Genomic DNA, 26592 nt, shown 5'->3' with positions numbered 1-26592 from the left:
TAACTATCATCATCATCAATATATGCCCACCACGTCATTTCAAGAAAAGAGACCCACTGCTCTATACTATTAATAGGTAATTAACTACAAAAAGTTATAAAAATTTTTGAATGCAGTCTGTATTCACTTAATGGAATTCACTTACAGAAAACAAGTATATTTATTTAAAGCATTTCAGATATAAGCCTAAAAATTCAAATGAAAATAAAATCCTCTATGTTACATATCACTTTTAAGGAGTCTGGAGAGAGGGAAAGAAAGAGGAGGAGGAGGAGAAAGTGGTGGCCTACAAAAATGGCTTTTCAATTGAATCTAGTTTAAAAGCATACCTAAACATACTGAAAACCTTTTCATGCTGCATTTATAACGGTGTTTTTACAATTTAAAAAATATGAGAGAAAAGGAGGGGCGACTGGCTGGCTCAGTCAGTGGAGAGTGTGACTCTTGGTATCAGGGTTGTGTTTGAGTCCCACATTGGTATCAGGGTTGTGTTTGGTATCAGGGTTGTGTGTGAGTCCCACTCTTGGTATCAGGGTTGTGTTTGAGTCCCACGTTGGTATCAGGTTGTGTTTGAGTCCCACTTTAAAATAAAAACTTTAGGGACGCCTGGGTGGCTCAGTCGGTTGGGCGTCTGCCTTTGGCTCAGGTCATGATCCCAGGGTCCTGGGATCAAGCAGGAAGCCTGCTTCTCCCTCTCCCTCTGCCCACTGCTCTGCCTACTTGTCCTTTCTCTCTCTCTGTCAAATAAATAAATAAATAATCTTAAAAAAAAAAATTAATTAATTAAAAAATAAATAAATAAAATAAAATCTTTAAAGGGGTGCCTGGGTGGTTCAGTTGGTTATACATCCGACTCTTGATTTCGGCTCAGGTCATGATCTCAGAGTCATAAGACTGAGCCCCGTGTCTGGCTCTGCGCTGAGCAGGGAGTCTGCTTGAGATTCTCTCTCTCTCTCCTGCTGCCCCTTCCCCCAGTGCTCTTTCTCTCCAAAATAAATAAATAAATCTTAAAAAAAAATCTTAAAAAGTAAATAAATTAAACATAAAAAATATAAGAGAAAAGGTAAAACTAACAACTTGCCTATCAATGCCAGTATCCAATTTCATCTCCATTTGTTCAATTATTTCTTTTTTCTTCTGAAGGCATTCAGATAACTTAGGAGAAGAGCTATTGAATGTTTAAAGGGAAAAAAAATCACATTAGTAGCCTTATAAAAATTTTTCATAAGCACATGTATATTGTTATAAACATTTATACATACACATATATTATTTTACTTTGCTCACAAATCCAAGAAGCACATAAGTAGTAATTACTATACCCAATTCAATACTAGGAAATTATGTTGTATTACTATGCCCAATAGTCACACTAGGAAAAATTAACCAGTTAAACGAGAAGGAAGAGGAAGATTTAGATTTGTTACTTTCATCTAAGAGAAGATATCCCTTAAGAATATAAATATATGTGATTTTGCAATTTGGGGATTATTTGGTAAACAAAAACAAACACCAAAGGATATCACCAGAGTCTTAAGAATATAATAAATTATACTAATTAAAATTTGGAGACTAAGAGCCAATCCAGCTGTACTTAGCTTTCCTATATTATAAAAACAAATTTGACAATCATATTTGCCTTCTGAATGCCATCTAAATGTCAAAAACACCTAAACTATTAAGGAATCTGCAACCCTAATAGTTATGTGAATTCTGTGCTATGTGGCATTACAGCTCTTAAAATAGTGCATTTCCTTTTAAAGTGTGATTCAGGGATCACAAGTGATCTTTATCTTTGAGACTGTTTTTGAATTAATTTCTTGGCATATCAATGTGTACAATAAAATGTTTAAAATTTTATCTTTTATTTTTCTTTTTAAAAAATATTTTTCCTTTTTAATAACAGTATACACACAATTTTATAAGGCATGTTCACGTATATTCTACCTTATTTAATCCTCACATACTTTAAAAGTTCACATAAATTGAGATATAAACCAAATCTTATTTAATGCCTTATTAAAATCTGTCCTATTAATCTTATAAAATTTTTGTTGTGTATCTTTATACATAGAGCATTATAATAGTCACTGAAATACCAAAAAAAATCAATTTGACTAACCTTATTAGTGGCATAAGGTGATCATTAAACTGCTTGTCAAAAAGATGAAAAATAGTATTGGCCTGTTGCACAACATCCAAAAAATAGAGATTTGCATTCCTAGAATCTGAAGAAGGAATTCCTAAAATTGGAAGGCATGTACATATTAGAATCATACTTGAAGAAATTCATCTTGGCAACAGAAAAAAGAACACGGTATCATGAATAAAAGTCACTGCTATTTTAATAAATTAGCAATGATTTTTGTGGACAGAAGAGTAAAATTAAGTTTAGTAACTTAATAAAATGAATAAAATTTTTACATGAAAATTTTCACCATCTACTCAGTCTTCATTATTTGCTGAGATAAACCAAAAATTAAATCAATAAATGAATCATCTTGGACTGTATCTTCTTTCCTTTCCCACTCTCATGCCCAGTGGTTCCACATGAGCCATGCATACACTTCCACCATTTTTCTTATAACAAGGCCTCATTATCTCTGGTAACAGTTAAAATAATTTTTTATTAGTTTCCTGGGTTCAAATCACTTTATCTTTTCTGCTATATATTGTTGCCAGAGTAACATACTTAAACTTACACATTTCACTCATCTTGCTCTCCATTATTTCCTCAAAAATATTCAAAGTCTCCTCACTGTCTAAAATTCATGGCATTCAAGCGACTCAACATGCTGACTCCAAAAAAGAGAGCTGACCTATCCAGACTTCAGTTTCCTCTTTTTTGTAGAAGAGCAGTCCATTCTAACCTTAGATGTTTGTGTTTCTAGCTAAAATTAAAAGGTATAATGGGCTAGGGAAAATATTCACATATGAGAAAATAAAATTAATAGCTAGAATTCTTTATAGGATGATGATTTTTTTCAAAGTTTTAAAAATGAAAGCAAAGGTGTTTCATTTTCCCATAAAAGACAAAATCACCAACTGGTAAGAAAATTAAAGGCTCCAACACAAACTTACAAAAGAAAAAAATAAAGTCAATGCACATGTGGAAAATCCTTACTATTAATCAAAGTTATTAAAATTAAGGTAATATTTATGTATATTTTTAACCACTAAATTAAAGTTTTTAAAAGAATATTCAATGTTATGCAGAAGAACTGGTACATGCAACAGCAGTGTAAATTAGGGCAAAAAAAACCCTTTTGGAAAAGGCTTTATGTATAGAAATTTTAAAAATTGGTAACACACTTTGTGGGTTTTTTTTGGTTTTTTGTTTTTTTTAAAGTAAACTCTAGCCCCAGTATGGGGGCCGAACTCATAACCTAGAGATCAGGAGTTGCATGCTCTACCAACTGAGCCAGGCAGGTGTCTCTGGTAACATACTTTGCTCTGCTAACTTCACCTCTGGGATTTCATACAGAGAAAATAATTCAAAATAAGGAAAACACTTTAAGCTCTACAATGTTCACTGCAGCATTATTTATATTACTAAACTGCTGGAAAAAAACCAGTATGTCTAGTAAGAGGGGATAGTTAATTTTATTTAACTTTATAATATATATGCATGACAAAATTTTATACTATCATTAGAAATAATAGCAGTAAGTGCTAACTGAATGGCTGCAGGGAAGAAAATTTATGAATTATAAGAGACATTTTCATCCTACCAGTAAATTTTCTAAGTCCTTCCAAATTGTGAATACAGCTACTAAAATGAAGATGCTAGATTTCCATATGAGCTAAATAATAAATCCTTCATACCATATGGATTCAAATTCTTGTTAGTTTTTCTCATTATCTTCTTTAATCTTCTTAATATCTTTGAGGTATTATCATCCCAATACAAATTGCCACATTTAGTCATTTGCAAATGGCAAATGTTAAATACTTGATGTCAAGAGTTTGCTGTAATTGGGGTGCCTGGCTGGCTCAGTCAGAAGAGCATGCGACTCTTGATCTTGGGGTCATGAGTTTGAGCCCTACACTGGGTATTGAGATTACTTAAGAAAATAAATTAATAAACTTAAAAAAAAAAAAAGAGTTTACTGTAATTAAGTTAAAAAAAGCAGGATACAAATGCTTTTAATCTGTCCTGAGAGCAAATCTACAATCATGAGAGCAAATTAAAAAATGGGTAAGAATAAATCAAGTTTACTGAATTATGGTAATTTTGCTTCAGTGTTAAAAAACTAAAAAATGATGTGATATACAGTCAATAAACATTTTTGAGCATCTGCTATGTGCTTTCTAAGTACTAGATAATAATGGTGAATAAGACAGATAAGATTCCTAGCCAAAAGAGCATATATGCTGTTCTCTTAAAATACTCTTTCTCCAAATACTCCATTTACTCTTTCACTCCATTCAGCTCTCTAGTTCATATAATTCCTCAGAGAGGCATTCCCTAACCAACCTCTCTAAAAAAAGTTCTCTGCTCCTGAATTCCCCCATCCTACCTCCCCAACACTTCTCACTATCTTACTCAATTTTATTTTTCTTCATTGTACTTTCTAGTCATTTGTCTATCTTATCCCTAGGAATGAAAGCTCTGTGAGTGCAGGAGTAGGCATTTAAAAGTGAATGAATTCTGGTAAGTGGAGGCAGACATTAACAGATGAAAATTTCACTGTGATAAGTGCTATGAAAAACATTAATTCAGTGATGAAATAATGAATAACTAGGCTGGGAGTAGAGGGCTATCTTAGAGTAATCCACAAAAGCCTCTTTAAGAAGGTGACATCTTAGTTAACTGAGATCAGAGGCTGAAAAGTCAGGCATGAGAAGTGCTAAAGGAAAAGGGATTGGGGGATGGGGGAAAGCCTGAGTGAGAAAAAAAAAGAATGAAGGCTAGAGTGGCTGATGGCTAAGGTAGTGAGAGGAAGTACAATATGAGAAGTGGATGAATACATAACAGGAAGACAGATCAAAAGCCATGCTTTTGTAAAGTTTGTTATTGTTTTTCCCCTAAAATTAATAGGAAGTCCCTAAAAGGTCTTAAACAAGGAAATGATAATCAAACTGTTATGTGGAGTCAGTAATGTGGAGAGGTTGAGAATGTTTACAGAAAGGCCAGTAAGGAATGGATACAGATGATGGTATTTAAATTAGGGTGGCATTAGTAGAGCTTGAGAAAAGTAGATGAATTTGAGTTATGTTTGGAAGTATAGGATTTGCTAACAGACTAGCTATCAGGTTTGATGAAAAGGAAGAAATATGGCAACTCCTATGTTTGGGGCCTGAGCAACTAGTAAATAGTAATGCCTTTTAAGGACATGGGAAAGAATGGGAGTAGAACAAGTTTAAATGGAAGATAAAGAGTTTCGGTAGGGATATGTTAAATTTGAGATGCACACTGAACAGGTGGCAAGTTCAAAGAGGGAACTACATTAATGCGGTTGGAATTTAGGGAAGAAATCATTATTATCCTATTAATACCAGTAAACCTGAAAGACCAAAAGCAAAAGAAAAATTTTAATATGAATGTATTCCTTTCCAGGCTTATTTTGGAATATTTTCCCTTCTAAACTTTACATTATTCAACTGCTTCAACCAGAATTGCTGTCACCTTCAGTTCTGCTCCTTTGACATTTTATAACTTGTAGCATTGTACCACATTCTGCCATACACTGTAGTGACTTATGTAGCTTACCCTGCCCTGTTTGATGTAAGCAATATGAGAGAACTCTTTGTGTAACTTTCTGCGCCTGACAAACTCTTGCATTATAGATGCTCAAAAAGCATTATTCATTGCATTGAACTGAATTTGATATAAAAAGTTGAATATATACAAAACATTATGCATACAGTTAATCAAGCATGATCAAAGGAATTTAACACAAAATATAACACAAATATACTTACCAGCAAGTCCTGTTTCCAAAGCATAATCAATATGCTCAATACATAAAAATTCCACAAGAATGGTAAAAATTCTAAAGGCATTCCTTGGTAAATCAGAAGGATCAGAGAGCTTTAAAAACAAAAACCAAATACATCACTCCTAAAGTCTATCTTTAAAAAAAAGGGCTTTTCTTTTTTTTTTTAAGCAATCAATTTTGTATACGATGTACCCAGTATTCAGGTATCAAAATGCTAACTTATGCCTCTTCCTCTCCACCCCCAAAGCCTCTCTCACATACACAGACATATAGTTACAATGCTTCGTATTTATCTACAATTCTCCTGGCTTAGACTAGATCAATATTTTTCTCACCTGGATTGCAATCCATTAGTGGATTGCGACAAGAAAGAAAGAGGGAAGAGACGAGAGAATCAATAGTAAATAAAGTATAATGTACATGTTAAAACCACATATAGTTTTATGAAATACACATACACACAAAAACATCATACACATATGCATACATATAACAAAGATCCACTGGACTGCTATGTAAAATCCATTTCTTATAGGTTGTGGTCAAAGAAGTTTCAGAGCCACCAACTTTAACAAAAGCTATTCTAGCAAAACTCAGAATAAAAAGGATTCTCTATTCTTCTGGGGGGTGGGAATGGGGAAATCGATAACAAATGCACTATAAAATATGACAGGCTCAAATCCCAGCTTCATCACTTCCTCTTTGAGTAAACCCTTAAGATATTATTTAACCCCACCAGGCCTCAATTTCTTCATCTGTAAGGTGGGAATAATATTAACAGTACTTACATCCTAGTCCTGAGGTGAGAATAAAATATAAAAATGCACATAAAGTATTTTTAGCACAATGTATGGCACACAGTAAACTTACAATAATAAATGTTCATTTTGCTGTTGATATTGCTGATGATTACTCAGAAGAATTATTAGTAATTATGGTGAGAAAATGAAATCCCTCTTTAAAAAGTTAGAAAACTACCTCTCAACATCTTATCACTGCTTTCTGTATTATTTATCAACTGATTGTTGCCACTTCGTAGTCTATTCATTTACCTTTCTCAGAGCAATGCTTATTATCTGATATAAAGAGCTGGGAGCTGAAGTGCATAACCCCTTTAAAAACCCTATTATAAATACTGATTTGGTATTACTCAATTCCCTTCCTGATCTTCTTAATACTACCTCAAAGTTTACTCTTCACTAGTCGCTCTACCACAACCTTTACCTCCCTTCTTTGCTCACTGATCCTCAACAGCCCTTAACAAGCAATAAAGAATAAACTTTTCACCCTCCTCCTGTTTACATTCATATATCCATGCATAATTGATAGAAGAGGTAGACAGAAAATTGATAGGCAGACAGAAGATGTAAACAACCCTGTCAATCAACTGGACCTGACATTTATAGAATACTCCATCTAACAACATCAGGATATACACTTCTTTTTTCAAGTATACACAAAACATTCACAAAGATGGATCATATCCTGGACTAAAACAAGTCTCAACAAATTTAAAACAGATTCACATCATACAAAGTATGTCCTCTAACCACAACAGGATCAAATTTGAATCAATAACAGAAAGAACTAAAAAATACCCCAATATCTGACAACTAAAACACTTCTAAATCACTCTTGGGCCAAAAGAAATCAAAAGGGAAATTTAGAAGTATTTTGAACTGAATGAAAATAAATACAACATATCAAAATTTGTGGTATGCAGCTAAAGCTTACCTTAGAGAGAAATTTATAAGACTAAATGTTTATATTAGAGAAGAACGGTCTCAAATCAATGACCTCAGTTCCCACCTTACAAAACTAAACAAAGAAGGGCAAATGAAACCCAACCAAGCAGCAGAAAAGCAATAAAGAGTGGAAACTGATGAAACACAAAACAAAAGAATAGAGAAAAATCAATGATACCAAAAGGTGATTCTTTGGGAAAATCAATAAAACTGATAAACCTCTAGCCAGACTGATCAGGGAAAAAATATACAAATTACTGATATCAAGAATGAAAAGGTGACATCACTATAGATTCTACAGATATTACAAGGATAATAGGGAAATATCATGAACAACTTAATCCCAATAAATTCAAACATTTATGTGAAATATACAAATCCTTAAAGACATGAACTACCAAAACTCAATTAAAAAGAAATAGGTACCTTAAATAGTTCTAAATCTATTAAAGAAGTTGGATTTGTAGTTAAAAACCCTCACAACGAAAACCGCAGGCCCAAATTATTTCACTGGTAAATTCAAGCAAACATTTAAGGAAGAAATAATATCAATTTTACACAAACTCTTCCAGAAAATTAAAGAGGAAGAAATATTTTCCAACTCATTCTACAAGGCCAACATTACCCTGATAACCAAAACTAGACGAAGACATTGTGTGAAAAAAATATATGTATAAGTCAATATCCCTCATGAACACAAACACAAAAATTCTAAACAAAAGTTCAGCAAAAGAATAGCAGAAAATCAGTGATCTAATGACTACCTCAAGGAGTTAGAAAAGAACACCAAATTTAAGGCAAATAAACTAGAAGGAAAGAAATAATAAAGATATAAGCAACAGATGAAATAGAAAAAATATAGAATAGAGAAAAACCAACTAAGCCCAAAACAGAGTCTTTGAAAAGACTAATAAAATTTACAAATCCCGGGCGCCTGGGTGGCTCAGTCGTTAAGCGTCTGCCTTCGGCTCAGGTCATGATCCCAGGGTCCTGCGATCGAGTCCCACATCGGGCTCCCTGCTCGGCAGGAAGCCTGCTTCTCCCTGTCCCGCTCCCCCTGCTTGTGTTCCTGCTCTCGCTATCTCTCTGTCAAATAAATAAATAAAAATCTAAAAAAAAAAAAAAAAAAAAGTTCAGCAAACCTAGTCCAACAAAATATACACAGGATAATACCTGATAACCAAGGGGAGTTTATCAAAGGAATGCAAGGTTAACATTTGGAAATCAATGTAATTCAGCATACTAACATAATAAAAAGAAAGCATTTGACAAAATCCAACACCTAATCTTATAAAAACTCAGAAAACTAAAAATAAAAGCATTTCCTCAATCTGGTAAGGAGCATCTGTGAAAAACCTATAATTAATATCATACTTAATGGTGAAAGACTCAATGCTTTATTCTTAAGATCAAGAATAATACAAGGTATTTGCTCTCACCACTTCCATTCATCATTGTACTGGAGGTTCTAAGCAATGCAATAATGCAAGAGAACCAAATAATAGGTTTCTATACTAGAAAGGAATAAGTAAAATTGACTTATTGGCAGACTCCATGATAGACTATTTAGAAAATCCTTTGGAATCTACAAAAAAAAAAAGCGCTACTAGAACTAATAAGTTTGGTTAAGTTGCAGGTATAAAGTCAACATATAAAAATCAACTGTTTTTCTATACACTGACAACAGAGTATCAAAAATATAAATTAAAAAATACCACTTGCATTACATTAAAATAGCACAAAAAATGTTAAATACTCAGGGATAAACCTTGTGTGCTAAAAAATTACAAAACTTTGGTAAGGAAAATTAAAGAAAACTTAAATAAATGGACAGATATACTTTTTCTTTAAGATTTTATTTATTTATTTGAGAGAGAGAGTGAGAGAGAACATGAGAGGGGAGAGGGTCAGAGGGAGAAGCAGACTCCCCACTGAGCAGGGAGCCCGATGTGGGACTCGATCCTAGGATTCCAGGATCATGACCTGAGCTGAAGGCAGTTGCTTAACCAACTGAGCCACCCAGGCGCCCCTGGACAGATATACTTTATTTGTAGACTGAACACTCAATATTATTAAGATGTCACTTCTCCACAAACAGAACTATAGATTCGATGCAATCAAAACCCCAAACTTTTTTTCCCCAGAGACTGACAAAGTGGTTATAAGACATATAAGGATGCAAAATAATTTATATGAAAATATTAGGGGACTGACACTACCTAATTCAAGACTTAATAATTACAGTGATCAAGACAGTGTAGTATTGGCACAAAGACAAATAGGTCGATGGAACAGAAGAGAGTCCAGAAACAGATCCACATATAAATTGTCAAGCAGTTTTCGACAAAGGTTCCAAAGTAATTGAGTGGAGAAAGGATAGTCTTTCCAATAAATAACGCTTAAACAACTGGATGCCTAAATGCAAAAAACTGAACTTTGATCCATACACCATAGGACATGTATAAATTAACTCAAAACTGATCATAGACCTAAATGTAAAACTAAAACCCTAATAAGATATCACTACACACCATTAGGCTGTCTAAAATTAAAAGGACTGATCATGGGGCGCCTGGGTGGCTCAGTTGTTAAGCATCTGCCTTAGGGTCAGGTCATGATCCCAAGGTCCTGGGATCGAGTCCCGCATCGGGCTCCCTGCTCCGCAGGAGGCCTGCTTCTCCCTCTCCCCCTACTTGTGTTCCCTCTCTCGCTGTGTCTCTGTCAAATAAATAAATAAAATCTTAAAAAAAAAAAAGGATTGATCATACCAAATGTTGGAGATCATGGGGAGCAAATGAAACTTTTACACATTGCTGGCAGGAATGGCAAATGAAACAACCTTGGAAAATAGTTTGGCAGTTTCTTTAAAAGAAATACCATATGAATCAGCCATATTGCTACTAAGTATATACCCAAGAGAAATGAAAGCATATGTCTGCATAAAGACATATACATGAATGTTCACAGCAACTTCATTCATAATAGTCAAACACTGAAATCAATCTAAATGTCTATCAATAGTTTAAGCAGACATACTGTGGTATATTCATGCAAGGAAATACTACTCTGCAATAGAAAGGAGCATACTAATACACACAACAATATGGATGAATTTCTAAATAATCATGCTGAGTGAAAGAAGCCAGAAACACATGTACATATTATAACATACCATATACTATTTATAAAAACTAGAAAATTGATGAACCTCTTAAAGACATCCTATTTAGCTTTCAAGACTCAGTCCTCAAATGTCGCCTTCTTTTTGAAAACAAATCTATAGTGACATAAAGCTGATCAGTGGTTCTCTGAGGATAGAAGTGAAGGGAGAGGAAAGGGGGATTATAAAAGGACAAAAGGAAACTTTTTGAGGTGATGGATCAGTTCGTTATCCTGACTGAAGTTATAGCTTCAGAAATGTAGACATAACTTACCAAAGTTATCAAACTGTGCAGTTTAAATATATGCATTTTACAGAATGTCAAAGGTATCTCAAAGTTATTTTTTTAAAAAGGAAAAAAGCACCAATCTGCTCATTACACTGCCCTTTTTTAATAATCCTTTAAAGTTTGCATCATCTACAAGGTCAAGTCTAAATTTCTATCCATGGTGTACAAAGAGTTTCTGTTTACCTTTGCAATTTCCTTTCTCATTACTCTCCCATGTACATTTTTATTTCAAGCATTTTATGCTGCACATCTGATCTTTGTATATTACTTTTTACATGTACTATTCTCTGCAAGAATCACCTTCTTGAAGATATCCTATGTAGCTTTAAGACTCAGGCTTAAAAAGTCCCCTTCTTTTTGAAACCTTTTCAAATAAATACTCTTCCTCAATTCTTTAACCAGGCAGAGCTGGCTGCATCGTCTTTGGTCCCAGCAGGGTATACCTATTTTGCACTGATTATTTCTATGTCAACCTCCTTTCTCCACACTATTCAAAAGTAATATATATGTCTTATTTTTATATCTTCAGTGCCTAACATAGCAGCTGGTACAAAGTAAACACATGTTTCTTGGATTAGATTGTGCTGAACTTCAACTGAATTTCTATCTTGTAACTTTCCAGGTAAAAGGTCAGGACACTGAGCTAGTTACTATGATTCAAACAACATAATGTTGACTGCTTCAGGTTCAATGATCTTTAGAAATATTTTAACACATTTCCAGCATTCAGAAAACTAGAGATAATAATTTACCAAATATACCCATCACCCACCCACATATGTCGTATCTTTTTTTTTTTTTTAAGATTTTATTTACCCATTTGACAGAGAGAGACACAGCGAGAGAGGGAACACAAGCAGGGGCAGTGGGAGAGGGAGAAGCAGGCTTCCTGCAGAGCAGGGAGCCCGATGTGGGGCTCGACCCCAGAACCCTGGGATCATGACCTGAGCCGAAGGCAGATGCTTAACGACTGAACCACCCAGGCGCCCCCAGATGTGTCATATCTTATCATTTTTTCCAAATGTACTTCAGATTTTTTTTCTTTTTTGGGGGGGAAGGGGAGTCCTACATATGGATGAAGTCCCTTAAGTACTCCTCCCTCATGGCAAACACTACCCTGAATCTATCATGCTTATGCTTGTGCATATCCCTAAACAATATAAGGGTATTTTTCTACTTTTTAAAACTTTATATAGTGGCATGATACTGAATATATCTTTTCCCCATTTTGTTCTTTTCACTCAACACTGTATTTTTGAGATTTTTTTGTTGATACAACATGTTGATACTCTAGTCATTTAAATTGTTGTACAGTTTTCTAGTGTATGAACAATGTCAATTTATCAATTCTCTTTTCGAGGCACACTTAATTTGCTTCTAATTTTTCACCATGATAAACAATGCTGCTATGATGTTAGACATGGCATGTAGACCTGTGAGTTTCTCTAATGAATTCCGAGTTACTATCCGAAGTAACTATACCAATTTTTACTTCCATTGGTAGTGTAAGAAAATTTATATTGCTCCACATCCTTACTATCATCAGACTTAATTTTTGCAGACTGAGACAGTATTTTCCCATTTTAAGTTTCATTTGCCTATTAGTGAGACTGAATATCTTATTGGTAATTTACATTTTCTGTATTTGTTTACATGTTTAGTGGTCGAGCCAGGTTTTGAGTCCACCTCTGGCCGACTCCAGAGACCTCACTCTTGGCTATCACATATAATGGAGTCAGATGATAGTTTCTTTATTTACTGAGAACCCACTATGTGTGTTTATTAGTCTTTGTTTTCTATTGATTTATATTTATATGTATAATTTCTATTGATTTACTGTCTATCAATATAAAATAGACATATATATCAATACAAATAAAAAAATTAAGACTGCCTCAACTCTCAGTTCCACTGCTTAAGAAGTATGTATCTCAGTTTCTTCATCTGTAAAATGGAATAAAAACCTCACAAGGTTGTTACAATGATTAAATGAGCTGATGTATACCTAAAGTGCTTTGGCCCACAGTATATGCTATACAATTATTTGCCACTATTATTTGTTTTACATAATCTTCTGCTAGTAATACTGGTTATAAATACCTTCTTGCAGACTGTGACTTAAGCTGTTTCCTTTGTTAAAGTGCATTTGTTGGAAAGAAATTCTAAATTTTAATGGAGTCAACTTTTCCTTTGATATCTCGGTTCTTAAGACATCCTTCTTTCCCTAATGCTCTATTTCTTTATGAGATGGCTCTAAACCTCCCTTTCATATCTTGATTTAATATATTGTACAGAAGAAAAATTTGGTATATTCAACTTTTGAAATTATATTAAAATACACTTCTAAATAATTTTAAAATAATTCTGTTCTCCAAAACAAAACCTCTATAATTTTTTATTACAAAAAATAGTTGTTCCTAACCAGAGAGCAGATTTATATCTTACTATAAACAAGGCAAAGATTAAAAAACACAACCATATAAATAAAATAAATTTATAACTACTCTTACCCTATGACATCTTTCAAAGGCTTGTTTGGTTTCTTGTAAAAGATTAACCACCACTTCTTGAGATAGGAAAGTTTCCCCATGAGTATCGATACTTGGCCCCAATGGTAAGTTGGTACGTTGTCTAATTCTCTCTTTCAAATCCTGAATACTAATGCATCATAAAAACAAATGAAAAGAGAACACTTTACTATACACAGATTTCAATTTCAAGTACTCTTCAACTTAAGTTGTATATATCAACAGAGAAAAATGGACTAATTGCCAGACATAAAAGTTCTAATTCCAATAATTAGTTCTGTAAAGTGAAATAAGCTTTAATCTCTAAACATAAGATTTTCAACTGAAAAATGAGTATACTTGGAGTTGTGACCTTTAAAGTCTCTTTCAGCTCTATAATTCTGACTCAATAGCCAAAAATTTCTTGTTTGGTTTCCTTATGAAGTGGACTATTCCAAATAAGTTAATATAACTAAATGGTCCTGCTTAAAATAAACTTTAAAAATTTAGTGCTTTTTAAATATATCTAACCATTTGAGCATATTGCACATTTCTTTATCATTATTAAACAAGATACATTAAACATAATTTAGCTTTTCTTAATGACTGAGGGTTACTTTGAACATTTATTTTATGGTGGTATGTTTAGAAGGTTGGATTTCTTTTGCTCCTAGAATACCTAGCTCTAGACCACTATGAACTTTTTTTTTAAAAAAAGATTTTATTTTTGGGGCGCCTGGGTGGCTCAGTTGGTTAAGCATCTGCCTTCGGCTCAGGTCATGATCCCAGAGTCCCGGGATCAAGTCCCGCACCAGGCTCCCTGCTCAGTGGGGAGCCTGCTTCTCCCTCCTCCCTCTGATCCTCTCCCTGCTCATGCTCTCTCTCATTCTCTTGCTCTCAAATAAACAAAATCTTTAAAGATTTTATTTTTTTTAAATTAATCTCTACCCCAACATGGGGCCTGAACTTACAATCCTGACATCAAGAGTTGCATACTCCACTGACTGAGCCAGCCACACACCCCAACCTATTTTTTTTTTTTTAAATTCTCATGATTGTTCTTTAGTTTTTCTCTTCCCTTACTTGCTGCTGCCTTTCAGATGTCACTTCTTATTCCTAATTATAACCTCTCCCTGATCACTATTTAGTATATAAAAAACTGGGAAACAAGAAACTGATTTGAGTGTACTCTGTACTCTAATTATATGGCTCTGCATAAGTCATTCTGCTTCATTCTAGAATCAAATTGGTCCCAGACAGTTGAGATCTGGATAACAGATGCCACCAATCCTATAGCAAATCATTTTCTTCTAGTATGCGAATAATCACAGATTTTAAGGTATTAATTAAATAATTTTATGCCCAAGTATTAAAAAGCTCAGGATACCTAAACTGTAAACTATTTGCTATTTTTTCCCACACCTGCAACAACAAAAAATGATGTGCTTCCTAGTTAATAACCTGGAATAATTTACTCAGTGTGGGAAAAAAAAAAAGGAGACTATAGAACTCTTTATAGTGCTGGTATTCTGCTTTACATTTTAATTACATTATGTTAGGTCATTTCAACATGTGGTTCAAGAGACAGGATTTGATCAATGGTGTAAATAAGCTGGGTTAAATGAGTTCTTCACAGAAAATTCACTGTCAATATTTGACAACTTTGTCCAAATATAATAAAGGTCTTAAAATCTTTAGTTTTAACTACAACATTTAACAGAAACACTCACCCTCCCGTGCCAATGGATCTCTTTTGATGGTTTTTTGAGTCATAATAGCGCTGTAGGATCATAGCACTTCTGCTTTTCAAATATCCAGTCTCCACCTCAATATAGTTCTCCAAATAGGAAATGAAAATGGATTTGATAAGCTTCGACAAGAAAGTCTGTTTATCAGTACCTAAGTTAAACTCCATCAACTTGCTGGAAAGGTTTGTGGTTCTTTTCATGGAAAAGGGGGAAAAAAATTAATGTATATTTTAGGTACAGTGACAATACTAAGGAATATATATTTTTACAATGTGATTTTAATAACTTATGTTAAACCACCATTTCTTAAACCTTGGAAAGCACTTAGGATACAGAGAGCAGCTGCATAGGGCTATATATAAAGTAGAATGGATATTACAAATAACATTGTGGCTTAGAAAACTGACTAGGGATAATCTCCTAGGGATGACTTAGGAGAAGAAACCAAGGCAACCAACCAGTCTAGAAATGGCAACAGTGGCAGAATGACTTCAATATGTTCTAATGCCATTCATGACATGGTACCCACGTCAGAATACTGAGAGATCTACTTTCCGTTCATTCTCTTTTGTCTTTGTCCATGTGGACTTTCCTCTAATTTTCTGTTTCACATTATTAAAGATAGGCTCACAATAAATGTTGTTGGGATGGACTTCCTGATGATGGTTACTTTTGAAAACCCTCCTCTCAAAATGATGACACTGATGAACAACAATAGGACTGGGAAAAAAAACTCCCTAAACAGCTTCTGATATGATATTTCCAAATGTTACACTTGTATTTACAAAGCCCAAGGCAAATTTTCATATCAGACTTAAGGCTGAAACTGTCATTTGTTAAGAATTTGTGACTTTCTCAATTTCTAAAGTTTTAACTGCCAGATAAATGTCATTATACTATGTCTCAGAGAAAAAAATTAAAGAATAGTGAACTAGCTTACAATTAAAACCAGAAACAAAATTCTTGAGTCTTAACGTAAAAAAAGTTACATTAAAGTACATGACTATACAGCATAATATCCAATTCCTTAAGTTAACATGCTAAGAATACTGCTCTTTGTACAACAGTAGTCTATATAACCAAGCATTTAATGCTAAAAGGTATACTACTATCTACAAACTATTACTCAAAAAAAAAAAAATACTTCATTTTCTATTAAAAAAAAAAAGGAAAGAAAATCTGAGATGTTACTGTTTTCCTATTTTCTAGTAATTAAAAGCATACCTTGTATACAAATCATAGAGATTTTTGAGATACTGCTCTGCATCAGACTTCCTACATTCTTCTAACTGGTCTTTCACAAAACTCTGAGAAAAAAGTCAACATTTTATCAATTAAGTAAATATTAAATTATATATTTTTCTCTAAAATTACTCCACATTCTTGAATTGTTCTGATTAAAATACAATGGAAAAGGCAATGCATAGAAAATATACCAATATAAAAAAAATAAGAACACAGGTTTTTAATTTTTAATGCTTCTCATATTTACCTGTTCATCTATAGCACTCTTAGGAATAAGTATTAAAAATTTCAAAATTTCTTTTGAAACTGGCCTATCTTGCCTCATAAAGTACATTTAAAAAACAAAACCTGAGGCTATACTGATAATAGTCAATTCCTTAAGAAATAGCATTTCCCAAACTGGCCTGGGTAACCCTAGTGTCCCTTGAGACATTAACAGGCATTACTCTAAAATTTTAGACTCCTGTTTTCAGAGAATCACAATACGTATTAGTGCTGTTAAAGGATATTAAGAGTCCTGAATTGTGTTTTAAAAACAAACACTTCTTTAATGTTGCTTAATCCGGTAGTAAACATAGTTTAGGAAATGTTGCTTTAATGTACAGTGCTATGGGAGTCAAGGTTGTAAATTAAATTACTGTGTTTTTTCTTTTCATGTTAGTACATATTATAAAAAATTCTACAGATTGCACTTGTAATTCTTACCCAATTTCACAAATGCCATCTATTGGTCAAAGTGAGGACCCAATAAAAATAAAAATCTGAGGTTTCCCCTCTACAACCTGTTATAACTACTACTTCTGCTGGAATAAATTTCAAACATGCTCTGATGATACTCAGTGAGTATGATTAGCACCTTTTTTCTTGATGAACAATATTTTTTACAAAAGCATGATACTGTCATTCCTTTCCCCTTCACTGAATAGATTACTATCCCAAAGGGCATTACATGAATAAACTAAATTTTTGAAAAACTTTTAAAACAGAGGAAAAAAATCACATATTGCCTGAAGAACTATTTAGTCAGTTTAAAATTACCTGTAGTTTGACTTCAAATACATTTTGAATAAGTTTAGCCAGTACTGTTTCTGGATTGCTAAAGATATCTCCAACTTGTTTGTTCACTCGTTGGCAGAGTATCGCTGCATCTTCAAATATATCATTTCTCAAGTAAGCACCCTAAACAGAGGCATTTTACATAGTGAATATATAATTTTTAAATGGTTTTAAAAACACAAATTAGCATAAAATAAAATAAAATCCAATAAAGTATACTATTATGTTACCTCCTGGCACTGCTTTATATAAACATCAACACAATGGGAATAACCCTATGAAGAAGAAAGAAATACATCATCACAGTTCTGGTTTAATAACGATAATTATAACAGTAATAATCTCAATAAAAAAGTTCTTATATGTAATAAAGCTATGTCTATGTGACACAGACATAGCTATATATATATATTCATTAGATATAAAGCTATATCTAATGAATCACCAATAGTAATAGTTATTGGACTTAAATAAAATTAATAGTAGAAAACTAATAATATAGTATTTCTCCCAGTTGCTTTCTATGAAATTGATCACCTGGTTCATATCCTTGCAGGACTTCAGAATGAAAGAAGAACCCTGAGGTATGACTTCCGTGCAGTCATTTTGCCCTATGATCACCTAGCCATCTCCTTCAACTCTAAATCATGTATTTGTGTTCATGCTCCCCCACACACACAGATTCACAATCTTGAAAAAAGGCTTATATATATATACATACATAAGTATACGTATGTATATACATGTATACACATGTATGTATTTCCTTCTTTACTCTCTTGAATTCAAAGCATTTGTGTTCCCCTGCAAGAATCTGAACAGAGCTGTACTTAACTGGCATTCTGGAAATTTACTTTTAAAATTCAATCTATTTTAGCAGAACATATTTAAAAAAATAATTTGTCATATTAAGCTCTCTTTAATGATTTGTATTCATTAACAAATCATACATAAAAACAAGTAAGCAATGCAAAGTATACAATCGTCTTAAGAGCCATTCTTAATACTCATGCAGATATTTTACTTAAATGAAAAGTCTAAAAAATAACTTCTATTTCCCTACTCAGATACAAATATAAAGAAACAGATTTTTTATATATATTTTTGTGTGTGTTTGTTCTTTTTTTCTTTTAGATTTTATTTAAATTAGTTAACATATATTTTATTACTGGTTTCAGTGGTAGAAATTTAGTGATTCATCACTTGCATGTAACACCCAGTGCTCATTACAACAAGTGCCCTCCTTAATGCCCATCGCCCATTAACCCATCCCCCTCCCCTCCAGCAACCTTGTTTGATCCCTATACTTAAGAGTTTCTTGGGGTGCCTGGGGGGTCAGTCGGTTAAGCATATGCCTTCAGCTCAAGTCATAATCCCAGAGTCCTGGGATCAAGCCTGATGTTGAGGTCCCTGCTCAGTGGGGAGCCTGCTTCTCCCTCTCCCTCTGCAGCTCTCCGCTTGTGCGCTCTCTGTCAAATAAATAAAATCTAAAAAAAAAAGTTTCTTACAGTTTGCCTCCCTCTGTTTTTATCTTATTTTTCTTTCCCTTCCCCTATGTTCATCTGTTTTGTTCCTTAAATTCCACATGAGTGAAATCATATGGTATTTGTCTTTTTCTGCCTGACTTATTTTGCTTAGCATAATACACTCTAGTCCCAACCACATCACTGCAAATGACAAGGTTTCATTCTTTTTGATGCCTGAATAATATTCCATTGTATATATACACCATACACCACATCTTTGATCCATTCATCAGTCGATGACATCTGGGCTCTTTCCATATTTTGGCTATTGTGGACATTGTTGCTATCAACCTCGAGGTGCACGTGCCCCTTTGAATCAGTGTTTTTGTATTCTTTGGGTAAATACCTAGTAGTGCAATTGCTCAATCATAGGGTAGTTCTATTTTTAACTTTCTGAGGAACCTCCATACCGTTTCCAGAGTGGCTGCACCCATGTGCATTCCCACCAACGGTGTCCCTTTCTCCACATCCTCACCAACATCTGTTGTTTCCTGACTTGTTAATCTTAGCCATTCTAACTGGTTTGAAGGGGTATCTCATTGTGGTTTTGATTTGTATTTCCCTGATGCCCAGTGATGTGGAGTGTTTTTCATGTGTCTCCTAGCCATTTGTATGTTTTCTCTGGAGAAATGTCTGTTCATGTCGTCTGCCCATTTCTTGACTGGATTTTTTGGGGGGTTTTTTTGGTGTTGAGTTTGGTAAGTTCTTTACAGATTTTGGATACTAGCCCTTTATAAGATATGTCATTTGCAAATATCTTCTCCCATTCCATTCATTGCCTTTTTTTTTTTTTTTTAAAGATTTTGTTTATTTATTTGACAGAGAGAGAGACAATGAGAGCAGGAACACAAGCAGGGGGAGTGGGAGAGGGAGAAGCAGGCCTCCTGCCAAGCAGGGAGCCCGATGCGGGACTCGATCCCAGGACCCTGGGATCATGACCTGAGCCGAAGGCAGACGCTCAACGACTGAGCCACCCAGGCGCCCTCCATTCATTGCCTTTTAGTTTTGTTGACTGTTTCCTTTGCTGTGCAGAAGCTTATCTTGAAGTCCCAATAGTTCATTTTTGTTTTTATTTCCCTTGCCTCTGGAGACGTATTTAATAAGAAGTTGCTGCGTCTGAGGTCAAGGAGATTGCTGCCTGTGTTCTCCTCTAGGATTTTGATGGATTCCTGTCTCACATTTAGGTCTTTCATCCATTTTGAATTTTTTTGTGTATGGTGTAAGAAAGTGGTCCAGTTTCATTCTTCTGCATGTGGCTGTCCAATTTTCCCAACACCATTTGTTGAAGAGACTGTCTTTTTTCCACTGGATATTCTTTTCTGTTTTGCCAAAGATTAGTTGACCACAGAGTTGTAGGTCCATTTCTGGGTTCTCTATTCTGTTCCATTGATCTATGTGTTTCTGTGTCAGTAGCAGACTGTCTTGATGATGACAGCTTTGTAATATAGCTTGTGATGCCACCAGCTTTGGTTTTCTTTTTCAACATTCCTTTGGCTATTTGGGGTCTTTTCTGGTTTCATACAAATTTTAGGATTGTTTGTTCCAGCTCTGTGAAAAATGCTGGTGTTATTTTGCTAGGGATTGCACTGAATGTGCAGATTGCTTTGGGTAGTACAGACATTTTAACAATGCTTATTCTTCCAAACCATGAGCATAGAATGTTTTTCCATTTCTTTGTGTCTTCCTCAACTTCTTTCACAAGTGTTCTATAGTTTTCAGAGTCCAGAGTGCTCACCATTACACGATGGAACCCCTACCACAAGTGTTCTATAGTTTTCAGAGTATAGATCTTTTACTAACTCTTTGGTTGGATTGTTCCTAGGTATCTTATGGTTCTAGGTGCAATTGTAAATAGCATCAATTCCTTGACTTCTCTTTTTGCTGCTTCATTACTGGTCTATAGAAATGCAACAGACTTCTTTGCAGTTTTATTTCCTGTGACATTGCTGTATTTCTGTATCAGCTGTAGCAGTTTTTTGGAGGAGTCTTTTCAGGTTTTCTACAGAGTATCATGTCATCTGTGAAGTGTGAGCCTGACTTCTTCCTTGCTGATTTGGATGCCTTTTTGTTGTTGTTGTCTGATTGCAGAGGCTAGGACTTCCAATACTATGTTCAACAGCAGTGGTGAAAGTGCACATCCCTGTCGTGTTCCTGACCTTAGGGGAGAAGTTCTCAGTTTTTCCCCATTGAGGATGATAGTAGCTGTGGGTCTTTTATATATGGCCTTTATTATGTTTAGGTATGTTCCATCTATTCCTACTTTCTTGAGGGTTTTGTCAAGAAAATGCTGTATTTTGTCAAATGCTTTTTCTCCATCTATTGAGAAGATCATATGGCTCTTATCCTTTCTTTTATTAATGTGGTGTATCACAATGATTGATTTGCAGATATTGAACCACCCCTACAGCCCAGGAATAAATCCCACTTGGTGGTGGTGAATAATCCTTATAATGGACTATTGGATTCTATTAGCTAGTATCATTCTTGTTGAGAATTTCTACATCCACATTCACCAGGGATATTGGTCTATAATTCTCCTTTTTAGTGGGGGTCTTTGTCTGGTTTTGGGATCAAGGTAATGCTGGCCTCACAGAATAGGTTTGGAAGTTTTCCTTCCATTTTTATTTTTTGGAACAGTTTCAGAAGAATAGCTATTTATTCTTCTTTAAATGTTGGAGAATTATCCTGGGAAGCCATCTGGCCCTGGACTCATTTGTTGGGAGATTTTTAACTACTGATTCAATTTCTTTGCTGGTTATGGGTCTATTCAGGTTTTCAGTTTCTTCATGTTTTAGTTTTAGTAGTTTATATGTTTCTAGGAATTTATCCATTTCTTCCAAATTGCCTAATTTGTTGGCATATAATAGCTCATAATATTCTCTTACAATTGTATTTCTATCGTTTTTTCGTTGTGATCTCTCCTCGTTCATTCATGATTTTATTTATTTGGGTCCTTTCTCTTTTCTTTTTGATAAGTCTGGCTAGGGGTTTATCAATTTTGTTAATTCTTTCAAAGAACCAGCTCCTAGTTTTGTTGATCTGTTCTACTGGTTTTTTTTTTACTTCTATATCATTTATTTCTGCTCTAATCCTTATTATTTCCCTTCTCCTGTTGGAGTTAGGCTTCATTTGCTGTTCTTTTTTCAGCTCCTTTAGGTGTAAAGTTAGGTTGTGTATTTGAGACTTTTCTTGCTTCTTGAGGAAGGACTGTATAGCTATATACTTCCCTCCTAGGACCACTTTTGCTGCATCCCAAAGGTTTTGGACTGTCATGTTTTCATTTTCATTTGCTTCCATGTATTTTTTTTAATTCTTCAATTTCCTGGTTGACCCATTCATTCTTTAGTAGGATGTTCTTTACCTTCCATGTATTTGTTTTCTTGTGGTTGACTTTGGTTTCATAGCATCGTGGTCTGAAACTAAGCAAACCCTATTTCTTTAAGTACCTTCTTTGTAGAAATACAATGCCATACAGGGATTCTTTCCCTAATTCAAATTCCCAGAAGACAATATTCCTTTGTATTACCACCTGAGATCCTCTGAATTTAATTTAAATCTTTTACTAGTTACATTCCATCTACTCTCTCGTTCCTACATCCTACCAGATATTTAAGGCTAAATCTTCTTGCTTATGACCTATTTTGTACATGTTTGACTGAAAAAATAATTTAAAAAACAAGATAGTATGATTTTTCTATGTCAACCTATATAAAAATTAACTGATAAAATATTAATATTATTGAATATAAAATATTAAATACCTAAAATTTAACATTTATGGAGATGTGAAATGTATATTCAAATTGTTCAAAACAATAAAAATTATCACTGTGATATAGTCACGCAACTATAATAAAATCAGAGACTATCCTATATAGAATTTATATAATCTCCACAATATTGAAAACTAAACTTCGTTTTTATTACTATTTACCTTAAAATGAAGCAAAACTGCTGCTACTTCTCTCATTCTGGAGATTTCACCTCTTCTTTGAGCACTAGTAAACTCCTGAATCAGTTGGCATTCTAAATCATGATATTTACCTAAACATAAAAAGAAAGTCATTCATCTACAATGACACATTCAAGGTATCCAAGTTATTTACAAACATATGAATTATTTACAAATATAATGACTATGGATCTAGCTTTCTTTTTAAAGACTTACAAATACAATATTAGATTACAGGCAGTGAATCTAGCCCTTATAATATACTATGATATATAAATCTATATTTTCAAGACAAGAAAATCTTCCCAACCAGTAAACAGCTGAACCCCCATGGTCTGATTACCATTTACCACTGTTACTTAAAAAAGCAGATGACTGAGATAAACCTCTAGATGTCATTTCTGAGAGTAAGAGATAGGAAAAAATCTTAAACCTAAAGCTACAGAAAGGGTGAAGGGGACTATAAAACTCCTTACTAGAGATCAGATGTCTTTACCATGAACAATGGTGGATTCAACACCAAATCTCACCTTAAGATAATATATGGTGTCTGATTCCCCACATTACTGAGGTTACTAATGTTCTGAATGAAAACCTGACTTTGGACTAATCTATAGTAATCAAAAACAGTGCCAGGAAGTCCAACTATCTATGTCATTATGATAACACTTCTGGGAAAACAGGTGGCTCTTTGAACTTTCTATGCAGTGGCATCCCAAACGTGACTCAGGTTACCATGGGGGCCTGCAAATATAGTGGCTTTCCCAGAGACCTAGACTGACCTACTTAAAATATAATCCAAAGATTGGAAAGAATAAAACTAATCATGTAAGGAGTCATATAGGTACCAAAATGCTCATATGAGCTTGGCTTTTAAGAAAAAGAACCTATTTTAGGGATACATGTATGGATATAAAACAATCTCCAAGATGTATCATTAAATTAAAAACACATGGTATATGCTAGCCAATTATTTTAAAATAACTGGGGAGAGTAGAACTAAATTCTCTCTATATATAGATATAGATACATATATAGATGTGTGTGTGTGTATATATACATGTGTGATTTATGTCCTATGCTTATATATCCAGAGCATACTCTAGAAGAATACCCAAGAAACTGGTAATGACTGTTTCAAGGAAGAGGAATCAAACTCAGGGATGGGGTGGGAGGATGACATTGTTCCCACTATCTCTCCTTTTACTATTTTTTTTCTTTTACATAAGTATTTTTATCATCTATTCAAAACTAATACTATTTTAAATACTTTTAAATACTATTTAAATACTATTAAAAACTTACTTGCAATTTTGGATTTTACTTCTGAAAACCTGAAAGATAAGAATTAATGATAAGATTCATTAGTAGTGACAAATGTACCATAGTAATCTAAGATGTTAATAAAAGGGGAAAAAGAGCCTGGGGGGTATAAGGGAACCCTTTGTACTAAAGGTAATCATAAGGAAGGAAGGAAGAAAGGAAGGAAGGAAAGAAGAGAGGGAGGGAGGGAGGGAAGAAAAAAAAAGAAAGAGAAGAAAGGAAAGAAAGGAAGAAAGCCAGCCAGCCAGAAGGGAAAGAGTACTGACAATAAGCAGGCCAGGAAACAAAACTGAATTTGGACAATTCAGATGGGGTAGCTGGTTTTCATTTATGAAATTCACATTGAATAACAATAACTTCTTAAAGAGGGAGAAGTTCTATATGAGGCACTGACAACTCCACCAGCCCCAACACTGAGCTGTTGTCTCAACACATTCACTAACATTTTAAATTCCTTGATACTTGTCTATTTGCCCCTTCTGTTGGGATTTTTTCATACAAAATTCCATTACTGTTATTTAAACAAAAAAGAATGATAAAATAAGTATATGAAAAATAAAAGAGAAGTCATAAAAAGGACCCAGCAACGTGTCTTACAGACTAATCATTCAATCTTTGCAAATTCAGAAACTAAAATATCACATACTACCATACACTAGAAATTTTTAAAATCTTAAATATCAAGGAAGAAAGTACATCACGGAAAATTAATGTTGAGAGATCCTATGCAATCAGTTTGGAGAGAGGAAGGTGGCTGGCAAAAGAGATGGCACAGACAGATAAAGAAGGTAATAAAAACTTAGAGAGTTATACAAAATTGATGTATCAACATCATGGTGGATTAGAGAGTGCATGTAAGGCCATATGATCTTTCTGAAAAAATTAAATCTAATTAGGATATATATTCAATTCCAAGGCTCAGTAGAGAGGCTAAAACAAAACTGTAAGATATGTATGTAACTGAGAAGTGAAAGAAGATGCGTATATGTAGAATAGGATGGAGAGATTATCCAATAATTATCAAGCACCTATTGTGAGCCACACATTTTACCCACTTAAGTAAATGGTCCAACTCTGAAATGAGATAAAGAGAGGTTTTTCTGGTGACTTTAAAAATCACTACTCATGAAGCGCCTGGCTGGCTCAGTCACTATGGCATGAAGCTCTTGATCTCTGGGTTGGGAGTTCAAGCCCCATGTTGGGTGTAGAGATTACTTAAATAAACTTTAAAAATCAATCAATCAATCAAGGAGATGGGTATGATAGTTCTTGGTGAGGATAAAGCAATATACTAAAATATTTATATTTTGAAGATCCCATTTCTTTTCTAATTTATTTCAAAGTATATATATATATATTTTAAAGATTTTATTTATTATTTGAGAGAGAGTGAGCAGTAGAGGGGCAGAGGGAGAAGCAGACTCCCTGCCAAGCAGGGAGCCTGACACGGGCTCAATCCTGGGACCCTGGGATCATGACCTGAGCCGAAGGCATACACTTAACTGACTGAGCCACCCAGGCACCCCTCAAAGTATATTTTAACACAAATTATGAGCTAAATCTCTTCAATAAATTGCAGTAATATAACAAAAGATTTTTTCCCATTTAACTATGTTTTAATGACTAATGCTTCTTTATAAAACATATGAGAATATCTTTCTGACCTTAGTAAAATACTATTTTAATAAATAAAACAGAACTATTCATTTAAAAAATCATGATTCACAGTGCTGGGAAAATATGAGATTATTATTAGCAATCGCTAAATGACATGGCCATCACTGCTAATCCTATATGATGATTCAGAGTTGGGATAAAATAAGATATATTTTGGGGGTAAGGAATTCATTCTCACCCTACATTTGTATCACAAACTTTAAGTATAGCAATACATTTACATTCTACCTGTACCCAAGAATCCCCAAGTACTGCCAAAAGTAGTAACAGATATATTGTCTGTTACATGAAGACTTATTTTTTTCACACATTCATACGAGGAAACTACTACTACCAAGATTTTATTAAAAAGTCTGACATTCTATGGACTAAAGGAAATCATGAAAAAAAATCTCCTTCTCCATAAAGTTTCTTTTAAAATG

At 34.0% G+C, this 26592-nt stretch overlaps 1 protein-coding gene across 2 annotated transcripts in view; it reads right to left on the bottom strand.

Moving 5' to 3' along the window:
* Positions 1 to 26592, bottom strand: part of EXOC5 (exocyst complex component 5) — a 56974-nt gene that overhangs the window by 5138 nt on the left and 25244 nt on the right. For both annotated transcript variants that reach the window (XM_034992705.1, XM_034992704.1), the window contains exons 6-15: positions 24476 to 24504; positions 23153 to 23262; positions 17923 to 17967; positions 17675 to 17815; positions 16616 to 16698; positions 15374 to 15583; positions 13647 to 13794; positions 5926 to 6034; positions 2123 to 2243; positions 1082 to 1168 (exon numbers count right to left, since the gene is read on the bottom strand). In XM_034992705.1, the coding sequence (XP_034848596.1) occupies positions 1082 to 1168; positions 2123 to 2243; positions 5926 to 6034; positions 13647 to 13794; positions 15374 to 15583; positions 16616 to 16698; positions 17675 to 17815; positions 17923 to 17967; positions 23153 to 23262; positions 24476 to 24504 (1083 nt within the window). The remainder of the gene's footprint in view (positions 1 to 1081; positions 1169 to 2122; positions 2244 to 5925; positions 6035 to 13646; positions 13795 to 15373; positions 15584 to 16615; positions 16699 to 17674; positions 17816 to 17922; positions 17968 to 23152; positions 23263 to 24475; positions 24505 to 26592) is intronic.

Source organism: Mirounga leonina, unplaced genomic scaffold (genome assembly GCF_011800145.1).
Source record: "Mirounga leonina isolate KUSES-001 unplaced genomic scaffold, KU_Mleo_1.0 Mir_82, whole genome shotgun sequence".
Classification (NCBI taxonomy): Eukaryota; Metazoa; Chordata; class Mammalia; order Carnivora; family Phocidae; genus Mirounga; species Mirounga leonina.
The sequence above is the reverse complement of the archived record's forward strand: the minus strand, read 5'-3'. Positions and strand labels throughout refer to the sequence as shown.